The 25,013-nt window shown below is 53.3% G+C and overlaps 2 protein-coding genes across 6 annotated transcripts in view; one reads left to right on the top strand and one right to left on the bottom strand.

Annotated features, from left to right (window-relative positions):
• DRD2 (dopamine receptor D2) overlaps nt 1-5,227 on the top strand; it is a 72,438-nt gene extending 67,211 nt beyond the window's left edge. For both annotated transcript variants that reach the window (XM_053925518.1, XM_053925519.1), the window contains 3 exons: nt 755-841; nt 2,382-2,709; nt 3,965-5,227. In XM_053925518.1, coding sequence (XP_053781493.1) covers nt 755-841; nt 2,382-2,709; nt 3,965-4,158 — 609 coding nt within the window. In that variant the 3' untranslated portion in view covers nt 4,159-5,227. The remainder of the gene's footprint in view (nt 1-754; nt 842-2,381; nt 2,710-3,964) is intronic.
• Nucleotides 5,228-12,519: 7,292 nt separating this feature from the next.
• Nucleotides 12,520-24,534, bottom strand: ANKK1 (ankyrin repeat and kinase domain containing 1). 4 transcript variants are annotated; one of them, XM_045203991.2, is made up of 8 exons: nt 24,247-24,534; nt 18,919-19,213; nt 17,600-17,751; nt 17,316-17,365; nt 16,543-16,698; nt 15,777-15,895; nt 15,096-15,132; nt 12,520-14,413 (listed from the first exon to the last, which is right to left on the bottom strand). In XM_045203991.2, the coding sequence occupies exons 1-8, from the start codon at nt 24,426-24,428 to the stop codon at nt 13,107-13,109; spliced, it is 2,298 nt and encodes a 765-aa protein (XP_045059926.2). In that variant the 5' UTR covers nt 24,429-24,534; the 3' UTR covers nt 12,520-13,106. The 4 variants fall into 4 exon arrangements, with proteins under 4 accessions (XP_045059926.2, XP_024426678.2, XP_045059927.2 ...); XM_024570910.3 differs by having other exon boundaries at nt 12,520-14,410; XM_045203992.2 differs by lacking the exon at nt 24,247-24,534 and adding an exon at nt 24,030-24,240.
• Between the last annotated feature and the right edge of the window lie 479 nt (nt 24,535-25,013).

Here is a 25,013-nt window from a genome sequence, read left to right as displayed (position 1 = left end):
GGTGGTGGAGGCTACCTGGGAAGAGAAGCCTTTGCTTGGAGATCTCTGAATGCATCAGCCCTTGGCACTCTCCTGGGCTCCTCTCCTCTTTGCTTCACTTCTCCTTTCCTCACTCTGATCCCTCCAGCTCCCTTTCGCTCCTGCTGAGGCCTCCATCCCATCTCCTTTTCCCTCACGATCTCCCTCCTCCCCTCTGTGAACACCCCGTCCTTCCTCCCCTGTTCTTTCCCACTTCTTTACTCTGCCCCTCTTTCATTCACCCCCCATTATGTCTTGTGAATTCTCCCCGCTACTCAGCCATCCCTCAGGAAGACAGTATGTGGGCCAAGAAGGAACAAGAGCTTTGAGGTTAGACACATCAGGTTCAAATCCTGGCACTGCCACTTTTTTGCTGAGTGACCTTGGGCAACTTGGTTAATTTCTCTGAGCCTCAGTTTCCTCACCTGTTAATGGGAATTATAATACTGACCTCACATGGTGGTCCTCAGGATTCAATATGAGAGAGCTGTGAGCCTGCCTAGCATGGTGCCAGAACCTCAGCAGATACTCCATAAGTCAGAGCTCGATTATCCCTCCTCCTCTCCACCTCTTCTTATCACAGTACTGATCTTCTCCCTTTCCTCTACCGCCTGCAGGCCCCCCTCTGCTATTCCCTGCCCTTGTCTGAGCTCCTATGGCCATTATGACTATTCAGCATTGGGTTTCTGTCCCCATTTCCTCCCTGTCATAACCAGTGTGCTGGCTCACTCCACAGGGCAGCTGTACTCACCCTGAGGACATGAAACTCTGCACCGTTATCATGAAGTCTAATGGCAGTTTCCCTGTGAACAGGCGGAGAGTGGTAAGTGTTTAGGTCAGGGACCCACAGCCAGGTCTTAATTCCCCTAGGGAAACCCACCTGCCATGATTCTCAGAAACCTCACCAACTGGTCGAAGGATGAGGCACTTCCTGGGATCCCCCACTTTTGCCTGAGCTGAGGCCCAACTCACCATGCATATCTCACTACAGGTGTGGAGCAAGAGCTAATTTCTGCAAGGTGCAGAGAGGTAACCCCAGCACAAAAAAATGGTTGAGAGAAAGCCTTAATTACATGTTAAAAATAATAAGAATGGCTATTACCATTAATGAACACCTACCATGTTCCTATTATCTCATCAAATCCTCACAGTAACCCTGGGATGTATGTCTTATTGATCATAACCATCTTCATTTTAAAGAAAACAGAGGCTCAAAGAGGTTAGGTAACTCACCCAAGGCTAAATAGTTAGTGAGAGAGCACATCTTTGAGCCCGGGCTTGGATGTCTGAAACCCACGCCTCTGCTGTGCTCTCCACTTGTATGTGCTGCCTTATTGCAGGCAGGTTCTGGGGCTGAGGGCTGGCGCTGGGGGGAGGGAGCAGGGCAGCCTCTGAGTAGAGCCCAGAGGTACAGAGCCACAGCAGACCCCCGGCTTAGCCCAGTTGGAGTTGCACCAGGGTCCAAGCAGATGTCCCATTCTGCGGGTGGGCCAGGGAACCCACCAAGAGCCACACATGAAGTCCATATCAGGTGTCCTCAGGAAGCAGGGCCCCCGCCATTCACCTGCACAGCAAGAGCAGGACGCAAAGGAGCCAGTTAGGAGATGGGTGCCCACCAGGGATTCAGGAATGGGGCCAAGGTAGCATTCCAGTTCTACCACCTGAGCATACAGTGTGGCTGCATTTCAGCAGCTTGGGCGGAGACCCTGAGGCCTGGAACAGGGAACCTGAGGGAGAACCTGAGAGGCCATGGGTGGATCCATGGCAGGGCCCTCCAGGCCAGCCCAGCAGGGAGAGTGGGGCCCCTGGATCAGTCTAGTGGGAGAAATGGAGCCTGTGTGTGAGTGCTGCTGCAGGTGCCCCAGGACAGCCTGGCAGGAGAGCAGGGGTGCCCTCTGTGCAGTTTGAATGGGAGCTCCTGGAGGCGGGCGCTGAATGTCAACTGGTAACTTATGCCCAGCAGCCAGCTTGGCACCCGGCACTTAGCTGACACTTAGTAAGTGTTGTTCAGTTCATAAAACAGAATAGTATGGGTAGCAAGCTCCCCTAAAATGGTGTGGGGTTACTGAGGACGCATAAGGATTGCTCTGGGAAGGGGGTCAGATGACCCTGCAGGCAGGGGCTGCCGTGGGTCTTGGGTCTTATACCCAGGCAGTCCCTGCCTCCGAGGGATCATCCTCCTTGCCTTTCTGACAGAGTGACATGTGGCATTTGCAGGAGTCTGAAGAGAGAGATAGGGAAGAGCCCGGTGGGGCCTTGTGAGGCCAGGTGTGGCCAGATAGGCCAGGTGTGTCCAGGTAAGGCTGAGTGGCGACTGCCTGAGAACTTGCCTGGCTTTACCCAGAGCTCTCTGCCTCATGCAGGAGGCTGCCCGCCGAGCCCAGGAGCTGGAGATGGAGATGCTGTCCAGCACCAGCCCACCTGAGAGGACCCGGTACAGCCCCATCCCGCCCAGCCACCACCAGCTGACCCTCCCTGACCCATCCCACCATGGCCTCCACAGCACTCCTGACAGCCCTGCCAAACCCGAGAAGAATGGGCATGCCAAAGACCACCCCAAGATTGCCAAGATATTTGAGATCCAGTCCATGCCCAATGGCAAAACACGGACTTCGCTTAAGACCCTGAGCCGCAGGAAGCTCTCGCAGCAGAAGGAGAAGAAAGCCACCCAGATGCTCGCCATTGTCCTTGGTGAGTCAGCCCTGGCTGCTGGCCATGGCCCAGCTCTGCCCAACCCTGGCCAAGGGAAGGGCCCCTCACTGCAGGTTCCATTACCTGCCATTCTCTTCCTAACCATGGTTGGTGGGTCAGTGGACTGGCACTTCCTCAGGCTCAGGCCAAGCCTATTGATGCACCCTATTAGGCAGATTCTATAATTAGGCTCAGTTTACAGATGGGCCAACTGAGGTTTGGGTGGTCCTATAACATGACCAAGGAGAACCCATAATTTAACTTAGGTATTCTGACTTGAGAGTATGTGAACTTGACCAGTCTACCATAATGACCCCCAGAACCTCATGACCCCAGGCAAGTCACTTTCTCTCTCTAGTCCCATCAGTAGAGTAGATTACTTCTGAAGGTTGTTGTGGTCTTCAAGTAATAGATGGTGGTGAAAGTATTTTATAAACTGCTAAAGAGTACACACACCTGTTACCATTATGGTCTTTGTTAGTACTACTATTGCTGAGGAATTGGGAAAATCAGTTCCCCTAAGTGTAACCAAGCCCCTGTGTGACCAGAGCTGCAAAAGATTGTAAAAGAGTTGTGAGAGAGAGCTCGATCTCAATGAGGGCATGGCCCTGGCATCAGGGCCCTGCCAGTGAGGCAAGGCTTTCCAATCCAGTCCCCGAGAAAACCAGATGATGAAGGTCAAAAATCAAAGGCTGGACTGATAGGGGTGGTTGGGAACAGGAGCAACTGATGTGGCCCTGCCTTCCTTGTAGCACCCAAGGTAGTGTGTGACACCCTCCACACCCACCATCCCCTTTGATCTCCTGATAGCCCTGTGATGTGAGTGGGGCAGGTGTAACTATCATCATTTTACAAATGAGAGCACACGGTCACAGCAGGTTAAGGGTCCGACCATTGATCATAACACCAGGAGTGACAGAGCAGGGTTCAAGCCAGACCCTCTGCTCCAGTCCACAGGGTCTCTGCTCCACAGCCCTGCCCTCCTCAGGCACCCCTCCATCCCCAGACACTCCCAGGGTGCCTATGCAGCATTGCATGCACACAATGCCTTGACACCAAAGGTCCTACCCATGCAGGTGGTCCTAAGTTGGGCAGAGTGGGTGGGTGGGATGGACACCAGTCTGGGTGGAGGTGCATGTCCCAAGGCCTGGGCTGGGGCCTGCAGCCACGATCCAGGGGCCCACTGAGTGCAGGCCCTTCCAGCTCAGCTCCTCTCTGGCCCTGGGGCCAGCCTGACCGCCGCCCTCTCCCCCAGGCGTGTTCATCATCTGCTGGCTGCCCTTCTTTATCACACACATCCTGAACATTCACTGTGATTGCAACATCCCACCTGTCCTGTACAGCGCCTTCACGTGGCTGGGCTATGTCAACAGTGCCGTGAACCCCATCATCTACACGACCTTCAACATTGAGTTCCGCAAGGCCTTCATGAAGATCCTCCACTGCTGACCCTGCTGCCCACCCGAACAGCAGCCCGCTGCCCACCTCCCTACCTGGGCTGGCCTGGCCCAGCCTCAATCCCTGGGAGCTGTGGGCAGGAGGGCGTGCAGCGGACCTCTCTCTGCCTGGCAGGCCCTGCAGTGTTAGCTTGGCACCACGCCCCTCACTACCCAAACACCCTCACTCTGCCAGGGTGGTGTAGAGAGCCGGGCATGGTGCCAGCCCTTGGGCTGGACCCCATGGCTCAAGGGCAGCTAGAGACCCCTACCCACTTACAGACCCCTTGTCCTTGGCACCAAAGATGCAGCCACCTTCTCTGACCCTTCTCTGGAGCTCTGGTGTTGCTGGGGCCAGAGTCAGGGCTCAGAGGCTGTGCCCTCTGTTGGGCTCAGCCAGGTGTCCACAGGTTTGTTCTGAAGTGGGTGGTAGGGAGGGATGGACAGTTCACAGCACCCAAGGTCCACACCGGAAAAGCCAGAGCTCTTCCCAAGGCCCCAGGTCACTTCGGTCTGGGGAGACCCATGTACATACCAGGCCAGAGAATGAAATCCAGGAAAGCCCAAGCCAAAAATCTTTACTCCCTTTCCTGCCCAATAGGAGCCTCTACTTCCCACAGCACTGGGTCCTGGCATGGCCCACCCTCTCCACACCCCCTGAGAGGAGGGCCCCAGGAGGGTCTGTGGGGAAAGGAATCCCCCACCCCTAATAAGCCCACTCTGCTGCCTCCCGATGGACTTAGGTGCACCCCTTCCTGTAGCAAATGTCAGGACAGCCTGGGGCAGGTGGGGAAGCGGCTTGTGACTGTCTGGGGCCTGGGCCGGGGTGTCTGAGGTTCTTTGAGGGGCTGCCTCCTACCATACTATGCCACAAAACCACTTTCCTTTTCCTTTTGCCTCTTCTCTTTCCCATTCCCCTTCCCTTCTACTGCCTCGGCCTTACAGGAGCCCATGGCTACCATTTGGCCTGGCCTGGCCCTGCCCTGAGGGAGGAGGGGAAGCTGTAGCTTGGGGGAGCCCCCAGGCCTCAGACTCTGTAACATCACTACACATGCTCCAAACTAATAAAACATTGACAAGAATCACATGGGCGGCCCCTTGTGGGGAAGGGCGCGGTGCCAACTGTGTCCTCCACACCAGGTGCAGCAAAGCCCTTGTGTCTGTGCTGGGGATGGAGTTGAAGAGACACTGCAGACTCTCCAGAAAAGGGTGGCCCTGGCCATGGTCATCAGGGTGAGCAGGACTTTGGGGTAAAGGAGAACAGAAGATGCTCCAGGAGGACCAAGGAGAAGATGGGTGTGCCTGAGAGTTTCTCCCTCATCCCCATCTTCTCCTCTCAAGCTGCCGTGAGTTCTCTCAGTCCTGCTCTTGGGTGGCCAGGACCCCAACTCTCAACCAAGTGGAACGGGGAGCATTTCCAGTGGCAATCCCAAGCATACCCAGAGCTCCCCTAATCACCAGAGCACTAGGGGCCAGCCAGAGGGAAGCCAGGCTGTCCCCACATGCCACCTCCTCCTATCTAGGTCCCAGCACCTCTGGAGGACCAATCCTTAGCCCTTTTGCCCACCAGGGCAGCAAAGGCTCCACAGAGAAGGCGGCCTTCGAGGGGCTGCTGTGCTGTGTCCAAGTCTGCCCCTTGCCTGTCTTCTGTACCACCCCAGGACCCTGCTGAGGGCCAGCTGAGGAGGCAGGGTGGTCCTGAGTGACGTGGCCTGGCCCTTCCTCCTCTCCACCTCCTGGTCAGTCACAGCTCCAAACCTGCTGGGGCTACAACTCAGCACTGACCCGACGACAGAAATTTGGCTTTTTAAAAGTGAAATATAAGTCAACCTGATGAAGGAGGAATATTTTTACCACCTGGAGAATAACAGCAGTGATGACAAACAAGGTGCCGGCGCCCACGGGCTCAGGCTCTGGGGAGCTGTCAGGGCACAATTTGCATACTAAATACAATATTTTTAGCACCAAAGTTTGGAGCACTTAACTTGCCCTGAACACTTAACTATGGACTTTGCTCTTCCCCTTGAACCTGAATTACATTCTGGGAGAGGCTCCTAACCCCAGGAGCACCCAGATTCCAGAAGGTGGGCAAAGCAGGTCGCTTATCTAGCTCAGGGGTCAACTACCCAGTGGCCTCCTTCTAAGGAAAGCACCAGACCCCCAAGGGGGCTAGAAGCCCCAGGGACTCTCAGCTGCTGACACCCACCCCATAATCAACACACTCACATCCGCATGGCCCCATGCACACCACACACTCAGCCTATGAAAGATCTTGATCTAGATGGGAACTTAAAGCTCATCTTGTCGTTAGAAATCTTATGAGTTCACACGGGCTTATCAGATGTGGGAATTGGAAGAGAAGACAAAGAGGGGGAGAGAGAGAAACAGGAAGGAAGGAAGGATGGATGGATGGACAAAGGGTGGGAGAGAAGGAGGAAAGGAATGAGAGAAGGAAAGAGGGAAGGAAGACAACCTCAGCAGTTTGGGAAGGGCTGTGGCAGGGAGAAGAGGGGAATAGGGCAGGCATGGGCGGGAGGCGGGATCGGGGAAAGTTGCCTACAGCTGTCATAAAATTTCAAGTCTTTCTGCCAGACAGCAGATTGACAGCTAGAGTGGGCAGGGGGAGGGCTGGGCTCCACCCCCTCCCCCCTCAGTACTTCAGGGGCAAAGGAATGAGTGTGGGACCCAGGAACACCAAGGTGGAAGGGGGTGGCCTGGGTTCTGGCTCTTTCGCAAGAGGCCCTGACCGTGGCGCCTTTGCCTTGACAGCAAGGGTGGGAAGAGGCAGATGGAGGCTGGGCAGGCCATAGCCCTCTGACGTTCTCTTCTCTCTGCTTTTCCCTGTGCCTGCCTTTCTTGTAGAATGCCTTTTAATCAAAGGATCATTCATCTGCCTTTATAGCAGGTGGAGTCCCCCCATTCCCCAAGAGCAGAGCAAGGAAGCACCCCATAAGGAGTGAGCCTTTCTGGTCAGGCACTGCCGGGCACTTTGCATATGTCCTGTCAGGTGTCCTCATGTGTCTGTAAGTCTTCAGAATTTCAGGACCTTATTCTTCCCCTAGTGGATTCTGGAGGAGTCTGCAGTGGCTTTGGGCTGGGAGATGTCCTGGGAACTGAGAAGGAAGGTAGTGCAGGAGAAACTGCGTCACTTCATCCACCCATCCATCCACCCAGCTGTTGTCTCAGTGAATATTTATTGAGCAACTTTTGTGCCCCAGGTCCTGAGCAAGGTGCTGAGAACATAATGGGAAAAACGGTGGACACAATCCCTGCCTTCACGCAGTTCACAGTGGGCTATGGGTGTTAATCACGCAGGAACTATACCAGCTCCACAGCCCATGGCAGAGCCCTGGCTGGGTGTGGAAACCCCTGCCATGGTCATGGGCTGCCCGGCTCCAGGGCATCAATTACCTAGATGAAGACGATGACATGGGATGCAGCAGCCCTGGTGCGCCTTGGCCTGGAAGAAGTAGGTCGGGAATTGGTGAGGACAAGAAGTATGCTTGGAGGACTTCCTGAATGACAGATGAGAAGGTCCCCCAAAAGAAGCCGCTGCTGATCTTGCTTCCTTGGTGGTCTCAGGACAGGGGCAGCCAGCTGGCAACAACCAGGGATATTGAGGACCGGCTGCCTTGAGGGTATTTCCAGTGTGCCCACCTATCTGGGATCCCTTTCCACTCCAACCCTGCACTGGGGATGCACATGGCCCAGCCCTGGGCCCCACTGCCTCTCTGCCCTTCCAGCCCCAGGACCTAAGCTGTGCCTGTGGTCTTAGCTCCCATCTAGGTAGGGCCAAGGGTGATCTCTTGTCCTCATAGTCCCCAGGGGTCAGCCATATGATCCACTGTTACAGAGGAGAAGTTGCTCCCACACAGAGATTGGTTGCCTGGGTGGCAAGGCTGGACTTTGAATCCAGGTCTTCTGACTCTATTGTCTTATATTATCCATTCCATCCATTTCCTGACCAGCCCTGAGCAAAGTTAGGAGAAGACTAGTGTGATCAGAAGATTTTTGAAAAGGGAAACAGAGAAAAAAAACATTTTGGGGTGTTTGTGAGTAGCCTGAGAGCCCTTTTGGCTGCAGGAGCAAATGAGTATGTGTTGGGGAGTGGGGGGAGCAGGGCACTGGGCACGGTTCTTAGTGAGGCTTCAGTAGCAGGAGGCCAGAGTCTGGGCATCCTGTGCCTGAAGGTCTTCTCCTGTCAACCAGATGCCCCTGGCTCTGGTTCTGGGGGGTGTGGAGAAGCACAAAGCTGGTGGGGAGAGAGCAGACCATCTTTAGAGGGAGAGACCCATCCTGGTGTTTGGGAGTCCTGGGGGTCTAGGGGAAGGGAGTCTCCAGTGAGGACATCTTCCTGCCCCCTCTCCCATCCCGGCTCTGCTCCTTGGCAAATAAAGCTGGGTGGGAGCTGCTGGGCAGAACACTCAGCCTGGAAGGTGTCTGGAGAGGCCCTTTACTCCTGGGTGGAGCCAGGGACACTCCAAGTCCATTGGAAACACGGCAGGACCACTGCACTTGCTGGGGGCTTTCTTCCACCTTCATCCCGGCTTCTGTCCTGAGACCTGGAGATGTGTGTGAGGCTGGAGGAAGGGAGGCGACCTCCTTGGCATTTTGGGGCAGATGCTGCAGGTGAAGAGAAGGATAGGAGTCAGGTAAGAAGAGGGAGGTGGCACCACCTGGGACCTGAGGAGGGGCTGGAGACTTTGCAGGCTCACACCTCCCTCATGCACACCTGGGTTTTCCTGACCAGGACCCAGTCCAAGCATTCCATCCTCTTGGCCCATGAGAATATAGTCTTTGCAGGCCAGGCTTTGTACTCTGCTCGGGGAAAAGCCTGGGGTGGGCAAGAGAGGGAGGAAATTGCCTGGAGGAGACAAGTTCCATGGTCTAGGGCTCTGCAATCCAGAGCCCACAAAGCCAACTGACCCCAGCCCCGCTCCCATTTCAAACAGGTTCCCACCCTCCTCCCTGCATCCCCTCTGGCCTTCCCACAGCTGCACAGGGGCGGGTAAAAGTAAGTTTACAGTTGTGAGTATGCAAAACACTGAGTTTAGCATTGTATTATTATTTATTAATGATTGTATTGTTTTCCATATGAACTGTAAACCTGCTTTTGCCAACGCCCTGTACTCATCCCCTTGCGCTTCTGTGTGCAGGCTTAGCCCTCACACTGCCTTTGCCCACCTGAATGCAGAGTAAGGTCCAACATCAGCCCTGGGTGCTCTCTTCCCTGAGTGGGTGCAGATGTGGCCACCTTGCTTTGCTAACACTAGCCCCACTATCTGACTCTTGGGGCTCAGGGTAATCTAATCTGTGGGTGGTCATAGAAACTATGTGTCAGCAGGCACAACCCACAGTGGGGCTTCCCCCCCGCCCCACAGCTTCAGGTTGTCCCGAGAGGTATCAGTGTCACAGACACCAAGGCACTTCAGGAGGCTTGCCCCTTCCTCCCTTGGGTGGGCCAACAAAGGAAATAGGCAGCACCTTTATGAGCATCCTGCCAAAAGGCTCTCTGAGATTGGCTTGTCTCTGCCCCTTCCAAGAGAAAAATCCCTCTGACTTTGGAGAAACTGCAAGAAACTAATGTGTTGAGCGCTTATTAACTGCTTTGCCTTCTGACCCACAAGGCATCTGATTCAGTCATCACCACAAGCCAGTGAGATAAGCACTATGGCTGTGAGATGATGCACACGAGGCTAAAATAGCTTCGGCACCCTACGGTCACATACTAGTGGATGGCACAGCAGGATTTGCATCCAGGTAGGTCTGTCTGGTCTATCTGGTCTGTCTTCAAAGCCAGTATCTTTCTGCTTCCCAGCACCCCAGAGCTTCCCTCCTGCCCCCGCCTCAGCCCAGCTCAGCAACTACCCTCTGTCCCTCGCTTCACAGCAGCAACCCTGCTGCGATGCTCTGATTCAGTAAGCCAGGATAGCACTCCGAGAGAGGACTGCAAAGAATGCAGAAATAAGCAAATGTGGTGACATGGCTCATCCTGAGCAGGGCAGGCAGTCTCTGAGCCCCATGGCAGGGGGTGTGATACAGAGTGACCATCTCCAGCCGGGCAGTCAGAGAAGGCGTCATGGATAGGGATAGGCACGTTGGATCTTGACGTGTATAGACTACATCTAACTTACTGGAATCAAACGTTTGTCTCTTGGGGCACACGAGCCACGTTTTAAGTGCTCAACAGTGCATGCACTTGGTGGCTCTCCTTTTGAACAGGTGCATCTAGAGAAGGTTTCCATCCTCCCAGAAAGTTCTGTTGGACAGGCTGGTCTAGAACAACTCCTAGCTTAAGAGTTTGGGTGCCTTCAACTAACATGAGAGGGAAAGGGTGAGGAGCAGGCAAATGCCCAGCTGGGACACATTGAGTTTAAAAGGCCTATAGGACCTCCGAGTGGAAAAGCACAGTAGGAAATTGAGGAGTTCCTATCCTCCTCAACCCCAGTCTCCCCTAAACAGGGTTTGAAATTTAACTAGACACCCTTTTTTGAGGAATTAACAGGGCCTCACACAATACAATTCTAAACATCCCTAAAGATGGCTAGAAGACAGCTGTTTAAATGGAGTCCAAGGCAGGTGCTGGGTGTGTCTGGAAAGGGTGGCTTCAAGGGCACAGGAATGTGCCTTTGAATGTGCCTACTAAGGCAGTGAAGGGCTGTGTTGGCCAGAGCTGGCCTAAAATCCTACATCAGTTTCTCTTGGAGGAAGGAAACAGAAAGCTGGGGTCTTAGGATCTCAGTGTGGACCCTGGGAATCTTCAGAGCTGAAATGATTCTTAAAGCTACTCTTGTCCAAATCTCCACAGGATTCCTGCCATTCACAGGGCAATAGGTGCCAAAGGATCGCCTAACTTCTCTAACTCCTTTCCTCAAGGTCTTCCTCTGTGGTTCACTCCTGACCATTCCCAGGGATTGACCTGGGCTCACCTGCCTGTGAATAGGGGGACCACATCCCTTCTCTGGTTCATTCCCAACCCTAGACTTCGAGCCAGACCCAGACTTCAGGGTGCAAGAGGCAAACAGCACCGTGCCCCTCATCTTCCCTCTATCAATCCAACATTTTCTAGGAAAGACAGAACTACCAGGAATATTTTTAACTGTAAGTCTTGCTTAAGGCTTAGTGTCAGGGAGACAAGAAGAATGGGCCAGGTGTTTCAAAAGGAGGAGGAGGATGGGACAGTCTTCTGAGTGCCCTGCTTCCCCCAGTCCTCAGGACTTACTACTCATCCAACCAGGAGAGAAAAAGGCCACCACCTTGGGCTGCTGGCCAGTGACTGTCTTCCTGCATACACTGAAGAATGGCACAGAGAAAAACCACGGGACGCCCCCTAGTGGATGTTCTCAGCCCTGGTTGCTCATCTGCTAACTCGGGATGCCATCCTGGAGATTCTGATTTAACTGGTCAAGGGTAGCACCAGGTATTTAATAAGCCCCTCTACCCCCACCATACACACACACACACACACACACACACACTCACCCTCACCCAGAAGATTCTAATCTGCAGACTTGATTTATAAGCACAACCCAGCTCAGTGCTGTTCCCAAGGGTCTCTGGTGGCCATAGGCTGCAGCATAATGGGGTGAAGTGTCCAGGGTCCATGAGGCTGGTGCTGCAATCCAGAGACCACAGGATGGGAGACACAATGTGACCTGCTCTGCTAAAAGTGACTCATGAAATTGGCATGTACATTTGGGCAACAGGTTTCCTCTGCTTTGTCTCTCTCATCCCACACTGATGTAAGGCTGCCAACTAGTAGCGCTGCACTCAGCCCAGGAGGGTGGCACACAAAAGTGGGCTTGCCGACTGACCGGGCATTGGACCTGAACATTAGCTGGGGCAGGTTTCTTTTCTCTGATAGTTACAAAACATCCTTGAGTTGGAGGGCTGCTCCAGCAGTGTGGAAAGGTAGAGAGGAGCAGGACAGGACGCCTAGGCTACCTGGCCTGCCCCCACGCACAGCCCCACTCCACTCTCTCCCAGTAGCTGCCAGCTCTGGCAGCCCAGAGAGGGAGCAGGTGCCAGCTGGCCGCTGAGCAAGGGCTCAGTCACACAAGGCTAGTGTGAGCAGCCCCAGCCCTGTCTTGACCTGCCCCATAACCAGCAAGACAGGCCAGGCCAGCTGATGGGTGGCCAGGGTGTGGTTACAGGACAGAGCTCTAGGCTGCCGCTGGCAGGGAGCTCCACATGGAGCCCAGCAAACCTCTTCCTCACTGTCACTGCCCCTCCTACTGCCCGCATATGCCCCCTGCATGAGCTCACACACACGTATCTCACACATACACCACACACATGCACACACAGACACTCCATACTAACACTACTGGCTCCTATATACAACCTTGCTCCATAGGCCAGTCCATCCCTAAAGTGGGGGGCTCAGATCCACAGTTTTATTAACTTTGGGGTTTGGGCTTAGACATATAACTGGGAACAGCAAAGGGTGGGTCAGGGAGACCAGGGACTGCACGTCCCATGGAGGATCACCTGGGGGCAGTGGTAGTACCACCTTCCTTCTCCTCCAAGAGACGGTGTGGGAGGCCCAGGCACTGGGACCAGGGCCACCAGGAAGGTGCGGTCACTGCAGCAACAGGGGACTGGCTGGGGCTTTAAACAATAAGCAGAATTTCCTGTGAACTTTTAGCAGGTGGCAGAAGTCTTGGGAATGAAAAAGGAATTCACTTTGGGGCCTTGAGTTCAGGTACAGGAAGAGGAGGAGGCCAGGGGTCTGTGGGAGATGCACGCGGACAGGCTGTTGAAAGACCTCTCCAAGCCAGGGCTCTTCCCCAGCTACAAGATCAGTGTGCTTCTCCTTGTCCCTCCACCACCCAGAGTACCAGGTTCCTGTTTCTTCTCAAGGTCGAAGGGGCAGGTGGCAAGTACAGGGAAGACCCTGCCAGGAGCCTAGCTTCACTTCCCCCAACCCCTCTTCCTCATGGTAGGGAGACCCCAGGTCATCTACACTTCTGTCTGGTCTCCAGGCTCAGCACTGCCCAGAACGGCCAGTGAGGGCTCCTTGCCCTCTAGGAAGGCGATAATGCTCTGCTTTTGGCTCCGGAGGGCCAGCTGCAGGGGTGTGCAGCCCTCCGCATTCTGGATGTCCAGCTGGGCACCGGCTTTGACCAGCACTTTAAGGATAGCCATGCTGCCCTTCAGGGCGGCCAGGTGGACAGGTGTCCAGCCCACTTTGTTGCAGGCGTGGACATCTGCATGGTGCTCCAGGAGGTTGATGACGCTCAGGAAGGCGCCCCTCTGGACTGCCAGGTGGAGGGGTGTCCAGCCTGACTGCTCGGCAGCATTGGGGTCAGCTCCACATTGCAGCAGCGCTGCCACTACCATCTCCTCCCCATGGCAGGCAGCCAGGTGCAGGGGGGTCCATCTCATGCCACCGGGAGCCCCTAAGTCTGCATGGCTCTCAGCCAGCAGGTGGATGACCTCTAAGTGGCCCTTATAGGCTGCTAGATGCAGGGGTGTCCAGCCCTGCTGGGTTGGCAGCTCGAGGCTGGCCCCATACCTGAGTAGCATCTTGCAGATAAGGTATCTGCCCCTAGCGGCCGCAGTGTGCAGTGGACTGTAGCCATTCTGGTCAAGGGCATCAGGGGTTGCCCCACTCTTCAACAGGTGTTGGATGGCCCTCACTTTGCCTCGCTCCACTGCCAGGTGCAGTGGTGTCCTCAGGTTTCTCTGCTGAGCATCTAATTTGGCCCCCTGCCCTGTCAGCAGCTTGACCAGGCTGACGTGGCCAAAGTAGGCAGCCAGGTGGAGAGGGGTCTTTCCCTCAGCCTCACGCAGGTTGAGGTCAGCTTGACGGGAGACCAGAAGTCGTGCCACATTCTCAAAGTTGTTCTGTGCAGCCAGGTGGAATGGGGTCCACCCCTCATGCTCCTGTACATCCACATAGGCCCCATGATCCAGGAGCAGGCGGGCAGTTCGGTCATCCCCATTCTGAGCTGCGAAGTGCAATGGGGCCCAGCCGTCCTCATCTGCCAGGTTGGGGTCAGCACCATGCTCCAGGAGCAGAGCGCAGAGGTCAGGCTGCTGGTCCTGGGCGGCGATGAGGAGGGGCGTGTAGCCACAGGCTGTTTGGCAGTCCACGTCCACCTCGTGTGCCAGCAGCAGCCTCACCTGCTCCACGCTGCCCCGGGCCACCAGGAAATGGAGGGGTGTGACCTTGTTCTCACAGAGGCACAGCTCCTCATTGCCGGGGACAAGGCCTTCACTGTCTGAGAGCTGCAGCGCCCGTTTCAAGTGGTCTCCTGAGTCTGCTGAGAGAGGGAGGGGGTTGAAAAAGGACCTCTGGCCTGTCCAGAGGCCATCTTGGCCATCCCCCTGCCTCCTGGAAGTACCATCCACAAACATAAGCCATAGCAGGGTCTTTCCTGATTATCACAGATCTCTGTGCAGGACTTACTGTCCTAGAGAACCGACTCTGGCTGTTCTCCCCTTATGAAGGAGACAGAAATCGTCCTTAGTGCAAATCCTGACCCCACCCCTCAGCATCACACAACCTAGCCAACCCTCTGACTCTTTGAGCCCCACATCCTGACCCTTAAAGGGGACACAAATATGCCCACCTCATACTACCATTGTGAGGACAAATTATGTAGGTGAGAACTTTCAGAGGAATGCTTGGCACAAATAAATGCAAGTTGAAAATAAATTTGTGGGGCTCTACGATCTGAACTCCTGAGGCCATTAGGACTCGCCTTCCTCCTGCTCTGCCCAGTGGTATATTAGAATAAAAAGCAACAAGTTCTTTAAAAAAAATTACTGCCAGACCAACCTCCCCCAGAGATACTGATTTAAGTAGTTCAGAGTGGCCAAGACATCAGTTTGCTTCTTTCATTCTCTAGTTCCTAGGCCAGGGAAGCTGGAGGAAGGGTACAGCTGGATTCCACTTTCTCCTCTGCCATGAATTCTCTTCGAGCTGTGGCACTCTGGACTCACCGCTGTCAGTTAGCTCCTGGCTGACCTCCTCACTGACCTGGGGAGGGAGAACCAGAAGACACAGGGTGGATCAGCAGGGCAGTTCTGGTCCACGCCATCTTCCACTCCTCCCCTCTCTCCAGTACTCTCCGCCACTGTTAGGACTCATATCCACCATGTCCTAGGAGACCCCCTCCTATGCCATTCCTACCACCAGCTATGTCTAGAGGAAAACCCTGAGCAGAGGAGACCCTGCCTGAAAGAGGTGGCCAGGGCCTTGACTTCCCCTTGGGCCATATGGAAAGCAGGGTGGCTGTGTGGGCTCAGCTGGAAGCCCCCACTAATCATGCTGGTCCCCATGTTAGGGAATGGACAGGAGAACAGAGTGATAGTGTTGATGCCCATGGTAGGAAAGCCTGGGAGGGCTGAGGGCTCGCTCTGAGGAACGGGGCTCTGCTTTACTTCACACGTTTGAGAGAAGCTGAATCTTTCTCAGGGGCTGAGCCACAGCCACCACCAGTCCTTAGAGAGCCTTTGTACAACTTAGGAAAAGGCGTCCCCAGGTGGGCTGCTTGGCTTGGCTGGCAGCGTGGGCTGGATCCCCACTTTCCCCTTAGCCGGGTGGCCTTGTGAAGGCCGCTCTGATTCATGCACCTCAGTGCCATCACCTGCCAGAGACCATGCCCAGCCCACTGCACTCACCTCCCAGGGCCGGCGGAGAGATGGTTTGCAGGACACCTTCCTGGCCGGGGCCTCACTCTCAGGATCTGCCACAGGACACTGGAGCAGAGAGAGCAGCATGTCTGTCTCAACTATGATGTCTGCTCCACAAAGGAGAGAAAGAGGAAAAGAAGCAACATGCTGACTAGCAGTCCCTTCCCCATTTGGGAGGCCCTACATTTCCTGTGTCCCCCCATTCCTGGGCACACACACATCCACACATGGGCACCAAGAGGCAGAAAAAATGGGTCCCAGCCTTGGCTCCATGGGGCCACATCTGGCAGGTCACTGATGCTCTGAGGGTCGGTCCTTTTCCATGAGACGAGGAGAAGGACCAGGTGCTGTCTAAGACGCTCACACTCACACCGATGTGCATGTTTTCATAGTTCCTAAAGGACTGGGTAACTTTGAGGTCTGCCCGAGCTCGTGATCACACACGTGGTCTGGGAACATCTCACACATGAGGACGCAGCAGCACCAGAGGCAGGCCCAGCCGCCTTCCGGCAACAAGGGCTGCTCCTCCCCTCCCACAGAGGTGCACACCAACTCCCAGCACAGCCCTCCGCTGCCCGCCCCCACCACCACCCTCCCAGCTCTGTGGCCCAGGTTCAGCCCCCATGCCCTGCAGGCCTTTCTCTGCAGAGCCCTCAGGAGTGGCCTGGGGCTTGCACCATCTCCTCTCCTGGCCCCTCACACCCCAGCCTCACCCCACTGCCCAGTTCCCCAGCAGGTCAGGCTGCATGAGAACCTGGAAAGCAGGGCCTCTTCTTGGGGTCCTGGTCCCAACAGCACCTCATCAGGTCCACCATCTGCTGGGCCTCCCCTGGCCACTCATCGGAAACAGAGTGTAGTGAGGGCCTCAAGCCTGCAGTCACTCGGATGATGATGTTCATCATGTTGAGACCTGCGAGAGGAGGCCCAGCTGTGTGAGCACTGGGGGCAGGGGCGGGGTGGCTGGGCAGGAGGTATGGCTCTGGGGGTCCCTGTAGGGTGGTGCAGCCAGCAGGGCCTCCACAAATGCATGGGGAGTGAATAGCTTGCAGGCCCACTTTAGGTTCTAAGTCTCTGGCCCAGCTCCAGCCACCTCCCAAGCCAAGACCAGACACAACCCCACCCTATAGACCTTTGCTGTCCAAAGATAGCAGGGTTGACCAACAGGCCTTGCTACGAACTTGACTTTCAACCTTGTTAACTCCAGTTATCCCAGTCTCCTGACTGTATGTACCTGGCATGCTAGGCAGCAGGCGTGGGAATGGGGGATACAGGAAAGAGCACAAAGAGTTGAAAGCAGAGGAACTAAAGCCAGAAAGATGGCCTGGGCTGGTGTTTGCCCTCCTTTTTACTGTAAGATGAGAAAGTGAGAAAGTAGGCAGAGGAAGGAAGGAGGGTGCAGATGGGAATCTCTGAAGAGAAGATGGCTCCCCCAACACAAACCTGCCACTGGTTTCTGTTGGAGGGAACCCTCAGCCCCCCACAACCCCTTCCAGGACCCCATCTGAAGGGACCACCGCCGTCTGCTACCTGAATATGGTTTCTTCTGAGTGAGTATCTCCCAGATGACAATCCCGAAGCTGGAGATGGGGGAAAGTGCTACCTGAGTGACCCGGTCCGGAGGGCCCCACAGACCACACAGTCCCAGGCAAATCCTCTCCAGCCAGTCCCTCTCACGCTCCCCCTCCCACGTGTGCAGGGAGGGCCAGACCTCAACCCTGTCCTGCCCACCCTTTGGGCCGTGGGATCCAGGCAGGTTGGTTGACAACAAGCTACTTCCTGTGTATGGAGCTGGAGACCAGCTTCCTTCTCACCTGTACACATCATATTTGGGCCCTGGGGCCTTGTTACTCTCCAGAAACATCTCAGGGGGGATATAGCTGAGGGTGCCCCGTAGAGCCGACCTCTCAATGTACTGCATCCGGGTTGACTGTTCCATCCACTTGGATAAGCCAAAGTCTGAGATCTGGGAGGAAGCCAGAGGTGGGGACAGGGAAGCAGTCTTGCCTCCAGAAGACTGCGTTGGTTTCTTACCCCCTTTCCAGCAAGCATAGTAGTTAAGAGCATGGGCCCTTTCCCTGCTCTACCGCATACTACCTGGATGGTCTTGGACAATTTACTTATCTCTTCAGAGCCTCGGTTTCCTCACCTATAAAACTGAACTAGTGTGAGTTCTTAACTCACAGTGCTATTATGAACATTAAATGAACAAATATGCAAAAAGCACTTAGAGAAATGCCTGACACATAGTAAGTACTTGATAGGTGCTGCCTTCCTCCAGAGGGGCTATGGATAAAGTTGCTGTCTTTGGTGAGCTTCTGTTCATCCACCTCCACAGGCCCTGAAGCATTTACACTGTGGATATTTGTCCCTCTTTGCTTCCTCGCATTGACTCATTCATACACCAATTGACGATTCAGTGAGTGGCAACCAGGCTGGGTACCGAGGACCAGACAGCGGAGAGAAAAGATGAGAACCCTCACACCCATTACTGTCCTACGTGGTTATTCAGAAACAGAGTATAGTCCCTAACGAAACAGTTTCATATGTGATTATATACTTACAGTTGGGGCTAACAATATGAAGAGACAGAGGTACAATAAAGGTATACAACAGGGGCCTGTGGGGTCAATCAGGGAAAACCTTCCTGAGGAGGTGATTTTTCAGCTGAGAGCCGAAAGATGAGTAGTCCTTTGCTAGACAAAGAGAGGAGTGGGGGAGCACTGTTCCTGACAGCGGGAACAGAATGTGCAGAAGTCCTGGGGCAGGACACGAGTGTGGCATGTTTTAGGAACTGAAAAAAAAGGTCGTTGTGGCTTTTTATAGGGCCAACTCGTTTACACACATCCTTACTGAAGCACAGAATGAGAAGGACAGAGGTTCTTCTACTCACATGAGAAACAGAAGACTGAGGCCCAAAGAGGCTTATTGAAGGCATCCTGATACCTTGCTTCATGCACCAAACTTCACTGCTCATCTACCTCTGTTGTAGCTGTGATTTCTGCCTTCAGTATTTATCCATGAAGGAAGCTGCTCAAACCTCTTGACAGGCCATTCAGACAGGTAGATAATCCTGCTTACCTGGAGGAGACTCCAAAGTAAAAGGGGGGCAGGGGTTGACCAGAGCCCTTACCTTGACATGCATGTGGCTGTCCAGGAGGATATTGCCTGGCTTGAGGTCAAGGTGGAGCAGAGGCGGCTTAATGCTGTGGAGGAAGTTCATAGCCAGGCTGGTCTCATGGATGATGCGGAATTTGAGCTGCCAACAGAGGCTGTGGGTGGGCAGCATCTTCTCCAGGGAGCCATTGGCCATGAACTCCATCACAATGCCCAGGGGCTGCTGGCACACCCCGTAGATGGACACAATGTGCTGAAACTTGATCTTCTCCATTTTGGTTGCTTCTTCAATGAGGCAATTCACATCAGAGCTATGGAGGGGGAGGAGTGAGAGATGGAAGGAGGTGACCCATTAATACAGGAGCAACTAGCTGAACATACACACTAGACTTGATGCCAGGCTGTGCAGACCCAGGAAAGCCTCAGGAGCTTGTGAATTCGAAGAGGAGGAAAGAGAGACAAGCAACAATGACCCGTAGGACACATGGATTAGGATCTAGATGGCTAGCAGGAAAAAAACAGGAAGTAAAGGAGTTTGCAAATTTAGGAGCAAGTTCATTCTAATAGAAATAGCCACAAAAAGCCTGTCGTTTATTCTGGCTGCTTTTCTATATATCCTCCAGTAGACTGCAAGCCCTGGAAGACCAATATTGTGCCTCCTGCTTCTGTTTTAAAATATTACTTATTGCCATTTTGATTATGAAAGCAATACACATACCTCATAGAAAATCTAAGGAATACAGGAATTTATAAAGAAAAAAGAACTGTCATAATCTAACCTTACCAAGTTGGCCTCTGTTAATATTTCAGTATATTCTTTTGCAATACATTTCCAAGGTCTCTGTCTCCCTTCCTCCCTCCTTTTCACTCCTTCCTCCTCACTCTCCCTTTCCGTCACATAGTGTGGGCTGGTCTGTGATCACCTTTTCCCTGTTGTGTAGCCCGAGCACTTTCCTACATTGTTATTCTTCTAAAGCAAGAATTGTAATGGCCACATGGTATCCCATTTATGGATACACTATATCTATTCCTCTAGCTACTCCCCATAGCACATTACCATGCACAGCATAATATAGCTTTGTTGACACTAACAGAAATCAAGACTTAAGGGAAGGCCTTAGAAAATAAGGATTTGCAAACCCTCTGGCTCTTTTCACTGAATGTATCCACAGAGCAGTAAAACGTGCAAATAGTTACAGATTGTTTAGGCATGGTGGGATCAGGATTAGGGAGAAAGGACATTAAAAAAAGATTAAATGGCTACAGAGAAAAATAAAAGCACAATATTTGCAAAGGTGTGTTGGCACCACAGTCACATGCTGCTGGGAACGTGCTCACAGGAACTCCTTGGGAAGCCAGCCAGACCCTCCTGAACCCAGGAAAGCCACCTGCTCTTCCTCAAGTCTGGGCAGGCTGGCTAGTCCAGGTTCTCCTGTTTTTGTCTCTGCTTCTGTGCTGTTCCAGAGAGCTCCCCTCCACCTTTGCGATATATTTTTACTTGTCTCCTTGTGTTCTTTTGCGGTCACAGGAACTGAGACATCTGTCATGAAGTGGAAAGAAATCAAGGTAGATGAGGGTGCTTGGCCCTGATTTCACACCCCAGTTTCACCACTTACTCTCTGCGTGACCTTGAGCAGGTAAACTCTCTGCACCTGCTTCTTAACTGTGAGCTGGGACAACAATAATGGCACAGTTCCCCTTGACATCCAGACTTCTTGAATGCATATGCTATGCCTATTGTCTCGCTCTTCTACTCCTCTCCCACCACCTCTTCATCTGGTTTCTGGTCTCAGCACTTTGCAGAACGGCTGTTGCTGAAGTTGTTACCAATGACCCCAAGTTGTTCTAGCCTGGGAACCATCTTCAGTTCTTGGTTTACAGGTCAGATCTCTCATTCCTTTCTCTCGAAATATTCACTTACCTCAGCTATGTGCTCACATTCTCCAGGATTTCTCCCTCTCCTTCTGGCCACTTCCTCTCTGTTCCCCTTGCAGGCTCCTATTCTGTCACTTGACCAGTAGGCCCAGTCCCAGGCCCTTTCCCTTCATCCTCTCACTCTGTGCTCTGTTCCTAGGTAATGTCAGCATCTCCAATTAATGTGTCTAGAGAGGAACTCTTGATTCTCCCCTAAAACCTGCTCCTTCCTCAGCCTTCCTCATTTCAGTGAATGGGGTCTCCACCTCCCAGTCCTCAAAGGTCTTCATGTCATCCTGAATCCTCTCTCCCTCTCCTTCCCACACTCCGTCCCTCAGCACATCCTGTCAGCTCTACCTTTAAAGTACAGCAAGAACCTGGCCATTTCTCACCACCTCCCCCACTGGCATCTTGGCCCACGCTTCTTAATTGGCCTCTTTGCTTCTCTCCCTTCCCCTCCACCATCTATTCTCAACCCAGCAGCCAGCATGATACTCTCCATATGCCAGTCAGAGCATGTCACTACTCCATTCAAAACCTTCCAGGGGCTCTCTTCTCAGCCACAGTAAAAGCCCAAGTTCTTACAATGGTCTACAGAGTCCTCCATGATCTGCCTCCAGACCCAGCAACTCATCTCCTGCTCATCACTCCCTGCCTCTGTTCTTGCCAAATCGGCTTCTTGCTGCTCCTCCACCATGTCAAGCATGTTCCCATCCCAGGACCTTTGCACTTGCTTTTCCCTCTCCCTAAGGGCTACATGGCTTGCTCCTTCCTTGCTTCAAATCTCCACTCAGATGGTACCTAATTAGTAGGTACCTAGTCTACATAAAATAGCAACCCTACCCCAGCTCTGGCAATCCTTACCCCCCCATACAAAGAAGGCCAACAAATTAGTATTTCTAGATCAAATATGTTCTTAGAAGATTAGACAACTCAACTCTCCTTAGGTATTTTAATCAAGAAAATATCACATGGTTATAAGTGCTATAGATAAAATTATTTATTTGTGTGTTTGCTTACTTATTTATTTATTTTTATCTTCCTCCATGAGATGAGAAACTCCATGAAGGGAGAGATTTTGATTTCTTCACTTGGTGCTTAAAATGAATGAAAGCTATCCATGTCCTGGCTTCAATGACAGATAACAAATGAGTCACAAACTTTAATGTCGTTAGCTCAGACCTTTACTCTGAAGTCTACTTGGCAATTCTTCTTGACATGTACAGAACTGAACCCATGATCTTCCTCCTCACACCTGGGCTTCTTTTCATGTTTCATTTGTTAACTGTCAACAGATATTTGTTGAACACCAACTGTGTGCCCGGCCCTGGAGCTACAGTGGTGAACAAAACAAACAGACTATGCTCTCACAGAATAGACATACTAGTGGACCCTTGTTCCTTTGGGCAAGCCAGACATCGAGTTAGCTTTGACACTCCCTTCCTCAGTGTGGCCCCCATAGCCAATCCAGCACCAATTTGAGTGGGTTTTACCTCCTAAAATTTGCATGATCTATCCCTTTCACTCAGTCACCAACACACCAGTCCAGACTCTGAGAGTCTGAGTGATGACAACAGTCTCCTAACTGCCACAGCATCCATCTGCCTTCCCAATCCATTCTCCATACTGTATTCTGATCAATTCCCCCATCACCACCAACCTCTGCCTGACTGCAAATCCCTTAGAGCTTCCCACTGCTCCCCTGCTCTCAACTCCAGTCACGACAGCCATTTCCACCGTTACTTAGTATTCCCCTCCTGCCACAGGCCCTTTGTACATTCTGTTGCCTCTTCCTGGAAAGTTTTCTCCTTTTCACCTACATAACTCATCCTCATCCTCACATATCAGCTCAAGCATAACTTACTCAGGAAAGCCTTTTTCTAATTTCAGTCAAGCTCTATTAATAAGTTGTCACAGAACCGCATATCTCTCCTTTCTTGTAATACTTCTCACAGTAGCATATTTACATTCACATGTGGGTTCGCTGATTAATATCTTTCTCCCCCCCCCAGGCTGTAAACTCCAGGGAAACAGAGCCATATCTGTTGCATCCATCATGATACCTCAGGGTCTAGCACAGTGCCTGCCATATAGTAGAAGGTCAATAAGCATCTGTCAAGTGGATGAATGAAGGAGGAGATGGAAGGAGGGTCTGCTGAAATAATACATGTCAAACTCCTAGTATAGAACTCCACGCATAGCAGGTATTATTACCATTAAGTCCTTGAGCCCCTTCCACTCAGGGAGCTCCCAGGACATAGAAAGGAAAGTGGCAGAAGTTCCTGTCAGTGTCCAACAGGGTAGTCTTGTCAATGCCATCTGTTTCCTTTAGTTCTCTAAAAAGGCTACAGATGATTTGCACAAATCCTAGAATAATCTATCTCTACTCCAAAGCAACAGGAGGAAGTTAAGGGAGAAAGTTGGCTGAGTCTGGGGCTCTCTCACTTTGCCTTATTCTTGAAGCAGGTGGGGGTCTGGGAATTAGAGAAGGAACAGGCTTGAATGTGTAGAACCTGAAGCTGTGTCCTGGGAACTTGCACGGTGGACTCAGAGAACATGACAAAGAACATCCAAAATAAGATGCCAATAGGAGATGCTCCCTCCCAGGCTCTCCAGTTGAAGGCCCAGGAACCTTGGGAGAAAGACATGGTTTTTGTGTTCAAACTTTACATCAGGGCCGTCACAGGGACAAGTACATAGCCAGCCAGGACCAGCAACTCTGATGGGCATGAGACTGGAGTCCATCTCAATGAAAAGACAATAGGTGGAAATAGTGGGAAAGAGGTGCTGGCAGTGAGAGTGGGGGAGGGGTCAGGGACAAAAAGAAAGACACAAATCGCAATAGTCCAGGTTTGACCTCCCAGCAGAACCTACCTGAGAGCAGCAGGTGGCCTGGACAGGATCTCCACCCCCCCCCCCCAGACCCCTCCAACTTGCACCGCCTGGGCCGGGCCACCTCAGATGGCCACAGGGAGGGAAATGAGGTTCCCCACAGGTCACAGCATCACAGAGACAAGTGCCACAGCCTCTCGGCCAGCCCAGCCCTGCCTGCCCTGAGATTTTGAGGGTGGGTAGGAGAGTGGCAGGGGCCCACCAAGAGCAGTCCTTACTGCCCTGACACCCAGAGGGAAGAAGGTGCTAGAACGAAGGAGGCAGGACCAGTTTGGGAGGTCAGGTGAGACAAAGGCATCCAGGAGGGTAGTTCCTGCTCACCTGTGACCTCTGTGGATTCCACCAACAGGTTTGGTGTGCCAACTGCATTTCCTTACAGAAACAAAGACGCGCTGAGTCTGGGGAACTCAGGCCACAGTAGAGTTTTGAAACGCTGAGGGACAGTCCTCAGCCTCAACCCTGCCAGCCCCAACCTCGGGAGCTCTGCGCGCTCAGTTTCTCCCCTGCAAGAGGAGAAGGGCGGGCGGGGCAGACAGACCTGGTAGCGTCTGGCAGGAGGCAGGGGGAGCACTTGATGGCGTACTCGGTCCGCCAACGCCTGTGCCGTGCCTGAAACACCTGGCTGAAGCCGCCGCTGGCCACTCGGCGCCAGTCGCCCTCGAAGTCGTCGCGGGTGAAGAGGGCGAGGCTGCCCAGACGCTGCTCCACGCCCACGGCCATGGGGACGCGTGGCCGTCGGTCCCTCCAGGCCCCGTGCACCCCAGCAGTGGCCCGAGCTTCCTGACACTCCCGATCCGGAGGCCGCGGATGGGGAGGAGAGCTGCCCCCCCGCCCTTCCCTGAGCGCGAGGAGGAGCGAGCCTGGGCTGCAAGGGCGGGGAAAACCCAAACCTGAGCCCTGAGGCCCCAGGCACCGGTGCGGGACCGGCCTGGGAACTGGGCTTGTCCCTCCGAAGCAGCCCTAAGAGGCCGCCTTCCAGCCCCAGCATCCTCCATCAGTCTCAGCCTGTGAGTTTTACCCCTCTTTCACCCCTTGAGCTAAGGTGCAGGGAGGGGAGGTTGTCCTCAAGTTGGAAGCAGGAGTCTGGCAAAGAAGTTGGCCCTATTTAATTTAGTCTCATTTCTAAGGTGAGGTTGATTGATTTATTCGTGCAGCTCAAGTGCTGAGGGTTTAGGAAGCGTTCACGGCAGTGCTAAGGATCTATCTCTATTGTCAAGTGTGAGGGCCTTTGACGGACCCCCCGCCCCCACCCCAGCAACTACAAAGTAAAAAATTGGGATTTTTCTGGTCTGAAACTGTTGGCCT

The sequence above is a fragment of the Desmodus rotundus genome, chromosome 5, assembly GCF_022682495.2.
Source record: "Desmodus rotundus isolate HL8 chromosome 5, HLdesRot8A.1, whole genome shotgun sequence".
Taxonomy (NCBI): domain Eukaryota; kingdom Metazoa; phylum Chordata; class Mammalia; order Chiroptera; family Phyllostomidae; genus Desmodus; species Desmodus rotundus.
The sequence above is the reverse complement of the archived record's forward strand: the minus strand, read 5'-3'. Positions and strand labels throughout refer to the sequence as shown.